General features: G+C 40.5%; 1 protein-coding gene across 2 annotated transcripts in view; it reads left to right on the top strand.

The window, feature by feature from the left end:
* The first annotated feature begins 4,251 nt into the window (after positions 1–4,251).
* Positions 4,252–11,503, top strand: part of gucy1b1 (guanylate cyclase 1 soluble subunit beta 1) — a 46,808-nt gene continuing 39,556 nt past the window's right edge. For both annotated transcript variants that reach the window (XM_051928163.1, XM_028802670.2), the window contains exons 1-3: positions 4,252–4,401; positions 4,588–4,661; positions 10,659–10,759. In XM_051928163.1, the coding sequence (XP_051784123.1) occupies positions 4,399–4,401; positions 4,588–4,661; positions 10,659–10,759 (178 nt within the window). In that variant the 5' untranslated portion in view covers positions 4,252–4,398. The remainder of the gene's footprint in view (positions 4,402–4,587; positions 4,662–10,658; positions 10,760–11,503) is intronic.

Raw genomic sequence — 11,503 nt, 5'->3', positions numbered from 1 at the left:
CGCCTTGCGGCTCAGCTCCTTTTTCACCACGACAGACCGATGCAGAGCCCGCATCACCGATCCGCCTGTCGATCTCACGCTCCATTCTTCCCTCACTCTTGAACAAGACCCCAAGATACTTGAACTCCTCCACTTGAGGCAGGATCTCGCTACCAACCCTGAGAGGGCACTCCACCCTTTTCCGGCTGAGGACCATGGTCTCGGATTTGGAGGTGCTGATTCTCATCCCAGCCGCTTCACACTCAGCTGCGAACTGATCCAGAGAGAAATTGATGTTGTTCATTCAACGTAAATTTTCTCTTTCAAGCAACTTAAGATTAGCCATTTAGTACTGGTAGCTTGAAGTATTTGATTTCAGATCTTAATCAAAGTAAAAAAAAGATGTTTGTACCAAAGTAAGTTATGGTGGAGGGAATAAACATAAAAATCCTATTTCAGTTAACCTAATATTTTAGGTTGTTCATGTGCTGTGTGCGAGGGTCTGTTTGTGTATTATTTCGGTTGAACTTTCCAGCTTGCTGGCTTTCTAACTGCCAAAAAAGAAGAACACTTTCCTGAGTGGAGTGGACGTGGCTATACAGGTCTGGTCATTTTCAGCAGCAGACTTTTATAATGGAGGATTTCTGGTAAGTAACCCTGTTTCTCAACTGTTAATTTTAAACATAATAACTCGTAATAAAACATTCTTTCAAGAAAGCTGCAGAAACGTTTAATAATTTTTTGTTGTATATTTAAGATTTACTCTGCAAAATGCTGTTGTATTTACACCTAATTTTAAAATAAATTTAAAAAGTATAGCATTGGAATGTGTTATGTTCATATTTCTAATAGCATAAAAACAGGTTACGACCAATAAACCATTTTAAATTGTAACAACTTAAAAAATAGATTTACTTCAGTATAAAACAATTGAATTACACCCAATCACTCTAAATGATTTGCCTCAACTTAAAAATTCTGGGTTCAATAAGATAAAAAGAATTATATTGGTTCAGATTGAAAATATTAAGTGCGAATCATTACCTTAATTATTTTAAGTTGAATTGAGGTTATACTTTTTTCAGTGTAGGTTTGCAGTTGTGAGTACACGAAACACAGAATCCAAAGGGTAGAAGCAAGCCGAGGTATCTTAGGAAGCAAATGAAACCCACCTGAGGAATCACGAACACCCATGACACCAATTGTCCCCAAAATTATGGTGCCCTGAAAAAATTGGGGACCACACTGAAAAAAAAATATGTGATGATTCACACTTAATATTTTCAATCTGAACCAATATAATTCTTTTTAGCTTATTGATCCCACAATTTTTAAGTTGAGGCAAATCATTTAGAGTGATTGGGTGTAATTCAATTGTTTTATACTGAAGTAAATCTATTTTTTAAGTTGTTCTTCTTTTCTGGCAGTTGGAAAGCCATCAAACTGGAACATTCGACTGAAAGAATATAGAAATGGCCCCTCAAACACAGCACACGAACAACCTAAAATATTAAGTTAACTGAAATTGGATTTTTACGTTTATTCCCTCCACCATAACTTAATTTGGTACAAACAATTTTTTTTACTTTGATTAAGATCTGAAACCAAATATTTCAAGCTGCAACACTAAATGACTAATCTTGAGTTGCTTGAAAGATAAAATTTATGTTGAATGAACAACATCAATGTTATACTTTTTTCAGTGCAGGTTATCAAAGTGTTGTCATTTCGACATGGTGTGACCGAAACGTATGTAATTCTCCTTAAATAAAAATCATGCAATGTGCACTTTATTCACGTCTGAATTGTTTGATTTGTAATTTTAAACTGTGGCGCCAGGTGGTAAAGCAAAGAAAAATGTGTCTTTGTCCCAAACATTATAGAGGGCTCTGTATAACATAAACATACTGAACATTCTGACATTAGCCCCCAAAGATTCACCATAACATTTGCATTCATGTAAGAGTTAACGTGCCTATGAAGATGTTACACATGTTATAGAAATCTACGAAGACATAAAACTGGATGAACGTCCATTTGGATGAGCGGTGGAAGACGTTCAAAAGCTGTCTTCTGTAAGAAGAAAAGAGGCCATCTTTTCCTAAAGGAAAGCAGATCTCAAATGATAAAAGGAATTATTTCTTTCTTGAACTAAAAAAACTGTTTAATGCTGATGCAGATATAATTTCTTTATGCCTCACATTCCCATTTCCAATGCAGCAGGGGTTGGCACTGATGCTTTACAGATCCAGCATCTACACTTGGTTGCTGTCTGTGCATGGGAGAGAAACCTTGTGTACCTTAAGAAAAAGCCACACAGACACCAGGAGAACATGCAAGCAGACTCCACACACCAAATTAACCAGCTTACTGAATTTAAAGCCAGGATTCTGGACCACTGAGGCAGAAGCACTAACAAGTGCTCCAATGTCCTGGACAACAATAATCATTGTTTTTACAAAGAGCTCAAAGCACTTCATAAACACTCCAAAGAGTATATGAATATAAGGAAATGATACGGCCAAGCCTCAAATTTAAGCTGTCCTGTCCAAAGGCAAGTTCCTCAAAACAAAATCTGAAATCAAGGGAAGTGTACAATTGAGGAAACGCATCCTCCTTAATGAAAGTGTCTGTGTGATATGTCATTTGGTATGAGATTCATAAAAGCAGTGCTAATGTGTATGACATACCATCCGCCGGAATGACAAATGCAACATATTGTAGTTTATTACGACATGCATCACAAAATACATTCCAATACTTGATGCACTGCAAAGGTTAACACTGACTATGCTGAGGTCTAGGACGATTATCTACACTTCGGCCCATCTCAGACGGGTAGCACAGCTAGTTTTGTGAGAAAGGTTTAGCACTGTGGGGTTAGGAAGAATGTAAATAGAAATGCTGCTAAAAAGGCAGTTTGCATCTTTTTTTACAGTTTCTTCTTTCTACAATTTTTTCTGTCATGTGCTGAGAGAAACAAATATATAAAACTATAAAGAAAACATAGAGGTGGATTTTAACAATCAGTTTTAAACAGTGTCTTTCACCACACAGACCTGAAATAATGGCTTATGTCTTCATTATCAAACTAACTTAAAAAAGAGCCAACACAAAAGATCTTGCCAAACATCACCAACTGCTCAGTAATTTTCTAATCCAATTATCTGTCAAAGTGAAAATTGTTGTTTTCTACAGTTTATTATTAACTGTATGCATACTTTCAGCATGAAGACAAGGAGTTTTTCTTTAACCTTGCCCTATGCTGTATATTTGGCTAACCCATCCATCCATCCATTTTCCAACCCGCTGAATCCGAACACAGGGTCACGGGGGTCTGCTGGAGCCAATCCCAGCCAACACAGGGCACAAGGCAGGAAACAAACCTGGGCAGGGTGCCAACCCACCGCAGGACTATTTGGCTAACTCTCTTTAATATTCATCTATCATTTCTAACATGAGAGAAATGTCAAAAAAATTAAAAAAATCACCTTTGTACTCCCATTAGAGCAATACTGAAGAAGAGGTCCTCGGCCCTGTCCATGGTCTCCACTCCCACTTATTGTGAGCACCGGTATCATTTTGCTGAAGACTACTTTGAGATAATAAATTCAAAAGAAGCTGTCCTTTAATTGGCACTACCCGCTTATTAAGGTTCAAACTCCTGATAGATAGATAGATAGATAGATAGATAGATAGATAGATAGATAGATAGATAGATAGATAGATAGATAGATAGATAGATAGATAGATAGATATTGCCAAACAATGACGAATTATTTTTACTCTATGCTAAATAATAATTATCGAATCGTTATTTTTCCTATTTTTATCATTGTTTTAAATAGTACATACGTTAATCATTAAAAGACGTCAATTTGCGTAGCTCTTTTTTCACGGTTGTTTGGAAGCGTTATAAACGTCATCGCAGAAATCTTGCCTGAGACTTGTGAATTCAAGCTTTCAGCTTAATACATAACACGCGGAGTAAATACATGAACGAGATCGCGGCGCCGCCTTGTGACAAACCATAAACGCTACAACGTTGCATAATAGTTTTTTAAAGACGAGCACCGAGCACACAATTAGCGTGAAAGAATTAATTTGTGAACCCTAGAAAGCTAAATAAATAAATACATAAATAAAAGTGAGCCTCGCTTGAAAAGCACAGTTACAAATTAACGGGTTACTGAAGATGCAGACAGTGTGCCCGCCCCCTTGTTCCTATTGGATGACTGACGACCATGTTGACGGATCCGCGATCGTTTATTGGTCCTGAAGAGTTTGCAATCAAAAAGGCTACCTTGGGTAAAGAGAGTGATGCTTCACATAGCTGGGGCGGCGAATACTGTCCTCAAATCGGGGAGTCTGGTGTTTTAGGTCACCGCGAATGAAATTAAGGATCAGCTTCAAACGAAGATGGTACGTTATGGTCAAACCCTGAACTGTTTTGTATATGTGTGTTGTCAGGTGCATGATAGGCAAGCACATTTCAGCTGTTGTGCTTTATGCGCGTATGTGGGAGTCGATGAGGGGTTGCGCGAGTGTGTATGCGTGTACAGTATTCTTATCTTATTTATACCTGTCTTTATTTTTTTTTCGTTTCAGTATGGCTTTGTGAATCACGCACTTGAACTCCTCGTGTTAAGAAATTATGGACCTGAGGTGTGGGAAGACATCAAGTGAGTAAACAAAAACAAACGATGCCCTCTTTACACTTTTTACTGAATTGATTTCGGCAAAATAAATGCAGCCAAACCTGACTGTAGGCACGCAATGCGCGACTCAAACCGCAGCTCTGGAGGACTGAAACGACACGACACGCAGCAGCGCCGGCTTGTACTGACAGCTTGGAAGTTAAACATTAGGGCTGTGAGGAGATTTCGGTAAGAGCAGTAGTCGTTCAGCGGGGCTTCTTATTAACGCAACATAGGGAATAACTAGGCTAAAGGTCTCCGTGATCCGCTTGTTGTTAGTCCGTGCTCAATTTCATTTCGTGTACATTGCACCATTTTGAGGAGACAGGAGGCATCCAAGCCGCACTAGATACAAGGCAGGAACCAATACTGGATACGATTCCATTCCTTAAAAGGCGGAAGCCAGTTCAACAGACAGTTTTGATTCATGACGGTAATAATGAATCACTGGAGCAAATTAGTATAAGAACATAAGAAATTAGATACTTTAAACATGAGGAGATCATTCAGTCCGTTTGTTTAGCTTATAGCTAAGCTGCCCCAATATCTCATCTGCACTTTTAAAAATGAAGGTGCCAGAGTGGTTCTTCAGAGTGATGCCATAGGGGAACCATTTTTACCTCCCTAAAGACCCATCCAGAAATAACCTTTCTTTAGTTGGATCCACGACAGTCTCCATTCAGTAAATAACCAATAGATCATAACAGATTTGTGAAATATTAATGGGTCCTGATTTTAAAATGACTTTTGCTGCATATATAGGTAACACAGAGTAAATCCAGTTTTTCTTAATCCTTTAGTGTCCTGCTAGGTAGCCATACCATACGTTAAAGATTTCTGGATTTTTCTACACATTAGGAAGTTTTTCCAGGCACAATGTACCAACTTTATCTGTATAGAATAGCAATAGTGCTATGAGGAACCACACAACCCAATATAAACCATTAAGTGCCATTAAAGAACCAGAATGTTTAAGACTGTAGATACATCATAAAGGATGTAAGGGGTACTGCTTCAACTCCATGTCTCGGTAGTTTGTTTGATTCCCAAAACACAAGTGCTTAATGGCTTCAGTCCCATGATGCAGGTCAGGTCAGGTCAGGTTGGGGAGTATACAATGGAAAATGTCACATATAAGATAAATGTATTTCTTTAAGAAGAAGAAGACTTTACATTTATATAGCACTTTTCTCACTACTCAAAGCACTTTACATAATGAGTGGGGAGGCACTTGAACCACCACTAATATGCATCATCCATCTGGGTGATGCGATGGCAGCCATTTTTGCACCAGTACTCTCAACACACACAAGTTATTAGGTGGTGGGAGAAATAGTTACCCAGTTAGGGACAGGGGATGATTAGGGGGGCCACAATGACCAGGCTGTGGTGAACATTGGGAAACACCCTACTCTTTACGAAAAATGCCCCTGGAATTTTTTTATGACCAGGACCTCAGTTTTAAGTCTCATCCGAAGGACGGAGCCGCCAATTTTTACATCAAAGTGTCCTTGTCACTGTACTGGGGCAGTGGGCTCCACAAACAGACCGGGTAAGTGCCCCCTGCTGGCTTAAACCAACACTTTTTCCAACAGCAAAGCCAAGTTTTTCCCAGATGGTCTTCCCATCCAAGTTCCCATCCAAACATGTTTAGCTTCAGGTGTGTTACCTGTCCTGAGGTGCGTGTGATATGGATTTAGGCAACGTCCTGTTTTCTACTGTGGGAGGGTCGTTTTGTAATTTGCTTTTGTACCCATTGTTTAAGCATGTCGGGGCAGCTTAGCTATTAGCTAAACAATTGGACCTGATGGACTGAATGGCCTCCTCTCGTTTGTCAAATTTTCTGTGTTTCTTATATGGATGCAGAACCTCTGCATTTTTCCCAGTTTTTTCTGGGGTACATCAGGGGTGTGTTCTGCTCCTGCTCTGTTCAATGCTTGCATGGACTATGTGTTGGGCAGGGTCATGGGGTCCAGCAGTTGTGGGGCATCTGTTGGTGAAGGAAGATTCACGGATCTTGACTTTGCTGACGATACTGTGATCTTCGCAGAGTCAATGGAGGCTCTGATCTGGGTGCTCGAGAGACTGAGCAAGGAGTCTGAATGTCTGGGCTTTGTGTCCTGATAAAAACCAAGAGCCAGGCCTTTAGTGACCTCTTGGGCACGGCCATCAGCAGTGTGTTTATCTGTGAAGAGAGTGTCGACCTTGTCGAGAGGCTTACTTGCCTTGGCAGTGACATTCATGTGTCTGGTGACTCTTCCTATGAAGTCAGTACATGGATTGGGAGAGCATGAGGGGTCATGATGTTGGTGGAAAGGGGTGTGTGGTGCTCCCGATATCTCTGTAAAAGGATGAAGGTCCAAGTCTTTAGAGTCCTGTTCTTCCTATCTTGCTATATGGTTGCAAGACATGGACGCTATCCAGTGACCTGAAAAGAAGACTGGACTCCTTCGGTACTGTATTTCTTTGAGTACCGCTGATTTGACTTTGTGTTGAATGAGTGGTTGCTCACAGAGTCCCAAATGACGCACATCATCTGCATTGTGAAGGACCATCAGTTATGACACTACAGCCATGTTGCGCAATTCCCCAAGGGTGATCCTGATTGATGGGGACCCAAGTGGCTGGACAAGGCCAAGGGGAATACCCATGTAACATCTGGCTGCGGCAGATAGAGGGTCATTTCAGAAGCGTGGGACTGGACCGCGTGTCTGCCTGGGGGGATTTGCCAACTAGGATCCTGAGCTGTTTCGTTGTGTGGTGGGTCCGGCAACATGCTGTACCAGTGTTGCTCCCCAACCTGACCATATATGTTGGTTCAAAACTAGGATAGCATTTTGTTTAATTGTATAGTCGGACCTCCATATCAGTGGGGGATTAGTTCCAGGACTCCACACAAATACCAAAATCTACAGATGCTCAAGTCTCTTATATAAAATGGCGTAGTATTTACATATACCTAACACACATCCTCCCATATATGATCTCTAGATTTCTTTTAATACCAAGTACAATGTAACTATATTACTATATTGTTAAGGGAATAATGATTTCAGCAAGCGACATGCCACTTTTGAAAAGATCAAAAATTTTAATTTTCTCATCAAGAGATAACACTTTATGCTCCCTTTTAGCCTTTGATGGGTTGCTTTGAGCCCCTTATTGCTGTTTAGGAGCCATTTTCTTCACAGAAACAAACAAACAATACGATGCCAACATCCACACAGCACCTTACAGCTGACTGAATGGCTTTTGTTTAAAGAAACGCAGGGCAGTGCTTGCCGCTGTGTGCACGTACGTGTCCTTGTGAATAATAATGGTTTACTGGAGCCTAGTAAAGTAGGGCTTGTAAATCCCCTCAGTGTCCCCTGGTGGCTTATAATTCCAAATATGCCCTATTGGTATCCAAAGCAGTATCAAAGTCCATGGGCCTCATGCTTAACGGCGTGCGTAGAACTCACAATAATACATGACATACGGATGAGATTTGAAATGTGCGTACGCACAAAAAAATTTAGATGCACAAAAACATGCGAACGCCAACTTCCACGCACTTCAGCTCAATAAATCCCGGTCAGTGTGAAAAGTAATGCACATGCATGCGCCTGCCATCCAACCCCGATTCCTCCCAGAATTTTGCATATTTTAATATGCAAATCAATATAAATGTCACCTTCCCCGTTCAGTGTTGGGTTAAAAGACAATTGCAAAAGCATATGATAAAAAGAATTTCAGCAAAGGCGAAGTGGAGGCAAGGAAAGACGTACTATTTATTGGCTTAAGCAGTGGTATAAACAACAAAAGGAAGTTGATCGAGTAACAGAGTGGCGGAGACACTCGAAAGTTCAAGTTCGGAAAGTCGCACAGTGCCCGAAATAAAAAAGAAGTGGTCAGATATCAAAGTCGCCGTGAAAAGGTCTGAGTGTCATATAAGAGTTTATTACGGTACAGAGAAAAGAAGAAAAAAAAATAGGGACACAGTGGGGAAAAAAGCTCGAAATGTCAACTTTAATCTCGAAATTTCCACTTTAATCACGTAGTTTATTTTATCATTAAAGTAGAACATTATAAACTTCATCTTAAAATCGTATCATTTACTAGTTTTTCAAATGCCTTCGTAACTAAAGTAACATGTTAAATGCTTCATATTTTATGTGTTCTTTTATGTGCTTTATGTGTGTGAATCACTATGTGCTTCTTAAACGGGCTTTCTGTTATGCTGACAGGACACAGAACCCATTACATTAATGATATTACAGCTCCCTGAAGAATTTAAATACTTAGATGTATACTTGATATCATTGTCATGATGATAGGAATTAAAACATGTTATTAAACATGAGGGCACGGTGGCACAGGTGGTAGTGATGAGCTGGCACCCCCATCCAAAGATTGTTCCTGCCTCCTGCAAGATGTTTGCTGCGCCGTGCGCAACCCTTGATGAAATCATTTATTGCAGTAGCACTGTCTCTTTCAAATGTACTAACCCCCAACTCCAGTCTTGCCTTTTTCTTTTTAACAGTTTAAGAAACTCCAACTTCAATTTAACGTTTTGGTCAGTGGTTGTTTTGCCTTTTTTGTTTGCAAGTCTTTATGTTCCATAATTTGATTATGTCTTTTGTGTTTAGTTTAAGGGCTGCCTGCAGTACCATAGGTTGTGGCGTAGCTACAATGGGGCAAGGGGTGCAATGCACCCGGGCCCCGGGCCTCGGGAGGGCCCATCAGGCCTCTTTTTTTTTCTTTTTTTTTTTTGCAGCGCTCTCATCAGGTGATCAGGGCATCAGACCATCAGTCACAGTCAAATTAGTTAGACTGATCGTATTGCTTATTAATTTAAGTAACTTTGTAGTAAGGACTTTCACATGTCCGTATTTAGCGATTTTAGCCACTGTCAGTCAGCATTTTTACATTTTCCCACAATTACATTATTTTCATTAGCGCCGTCCGACTCGGCCGGGCGGGGCGGCACATTGTGTACAGACGGCGGCGGCTAAAAACAAAGCGACATGTTCGCTTCATTCTCCGAAAGGCTATAGCTTAGTTGTGAAGCAGGCAAGCAGCTTCCCACGATCGTCGACGAACGGCTTCCCGCTTCCGTCTATTTCTCAGTCAGTTCTCTTAGGTAAGTGAATCGATCAAGTCGCCAACACACGTCTGTTTTTACGCTTTACAAAACAAAACTATATTTTTCTCCGAACATCGTTTTTAATGGTTTCCTTCTCAATCTATCTTGTCTTCAAGCATTTCAGCAGCGAGGGCCCCCCCTCCAGAGCGCGAGCGCACGAAGCGCGCAGGTTTGGGGGCCCATTCAATGATGATTGCACCCAGGCCCCTGTGAACCTTGCTACGCCGTTGACCATAGGAAGTGTAAAAATGGAAACTGTTTCCTAAATTGGTGATTAGTAGTGCTTAGGTAGGGTAGGTGAGTGAGAAACAGATTCCTTTTTTACAGGAGATGATTGCCTGAGAACGAGGTCAATCGATCTACAGAATAGAGCAAGAGTGTTTCGTGTGAGCAGAGTTAGCTAACTGAAGAGCAGTGTGGTGGCTCTGCAATTAGCTGCCATATAGGAGCTGGGTGGGTGTGTGTGAATTGTATTCATTTTATCACCCTGGCACTTCAAGCTTACAATTATGCTTTTGTCACCTTTGCTTAGAGGAGGTTGGCATCAGAGGCATTTTATCTCTGATAGATTGCAGACTTTTAAAGAGTTTTAAAAACCTAGGTATTTTTTCTCTACTGCCATAGTCGGATTGATCAAAGCACTGATTAATACTCCTTCCATCAACAAAACAGTAATAAACACCCTGGTGTTGTCCAACTGCAGGATAAACTGATGATGTTCTAACCCAGTGCAAAATGTCAGAGCCAATTCCTCTGCCCACTTTGCCACTTTGCCAAGTCTGATCTATATACAGTTTGTTGAAGTGCTTTCCTGGTTTTGTTGGTAGTTTGTAAATTGCTATAAAATGTATTGACAGGAGGGAAGCCCAGCTGGATGTGGAAGGTCAGTTTCTGGTCCGAATCATTTATGAAGATGCTAAAACTTACGATCTGGTCGCTGCAGCAAGTAAAGTGCTCAGTAAGTATAAAGATGTGATAAAGGTCATGATATTAAAATGGAGGAGAAAAACGGGATGTGCAGAAGATGATAGCATTTGATGTCTACAGATGAGGACAAATTCATTGGTCCCCTTACAGCTCATTCAAAAAGTGCTGTATGCCTCCTGAAAAGTGATGAAATGAAAAGGAATTATCCCCTTTATACCCACATGCCTTTGAAATGTCATTGAGTAAAGCAAAGCAAGTGTGACAAGAGATCGAGAATTGCTTATTCTACAAAGATATTCTAAAATGGCCTGGACACATTTGTTGGAACCTCCAGAAACAACTGGATTTGAGTGATTTTTCAAGCTAGTTGTGTACTTGAATTTGTATTTCATGTCTCCAATCATTCAGACGATTTAAATGGAGAAAAGTCATAACTCTGTTGTTTGGTGTGTCCCACACTGAACATGGACCAGAGAGAAAGCAAAGGAGAGAGTCATCTGAGGAGATCAGAAAGAAATTGTCAGACTAGCATGTTAAAGACAAAGGCTAGAAGACCATCATCTCCAAGCAGCTTGATGTTCCTGTGACAACAGCTACAGATATTATTAAGAGGTTTAAGGTCCATAGGACTGTAGCCAACCTTCCTGGATGCGGCCTCAAGAGGAAAATCGACCCCAGAATGGGCAGAAGGATAATGAGAATGGTAGACAAAAAGCCAAGGACAACTTCCAAAGAGATACAAGCTGAACTCCAATGTCAAGATCCAGCAGTGTCT

The sequence above is a fragment of the Erpetoichthys calabaricus genome, chromosome 5, assembly GCF_900747795.2.
Source record: "Erpetoichthys calabaricus chromosome 5, fErpCal1.3, whole genome shotgun sequence".
NCBI classification, from domain to species: domain Eukaryota; kingdom Metazoa; phylum Chordata; class Cladistia; order Polypteriformes; family Polypteridae; genus Erpetoichthys; species Erpetoichthys calabaricus.
The sequence above is the reverse complement of the archived record's forward strand: the minus strand, read 5'-3'. Positions and strand labels throughout refer to the sequence as shown.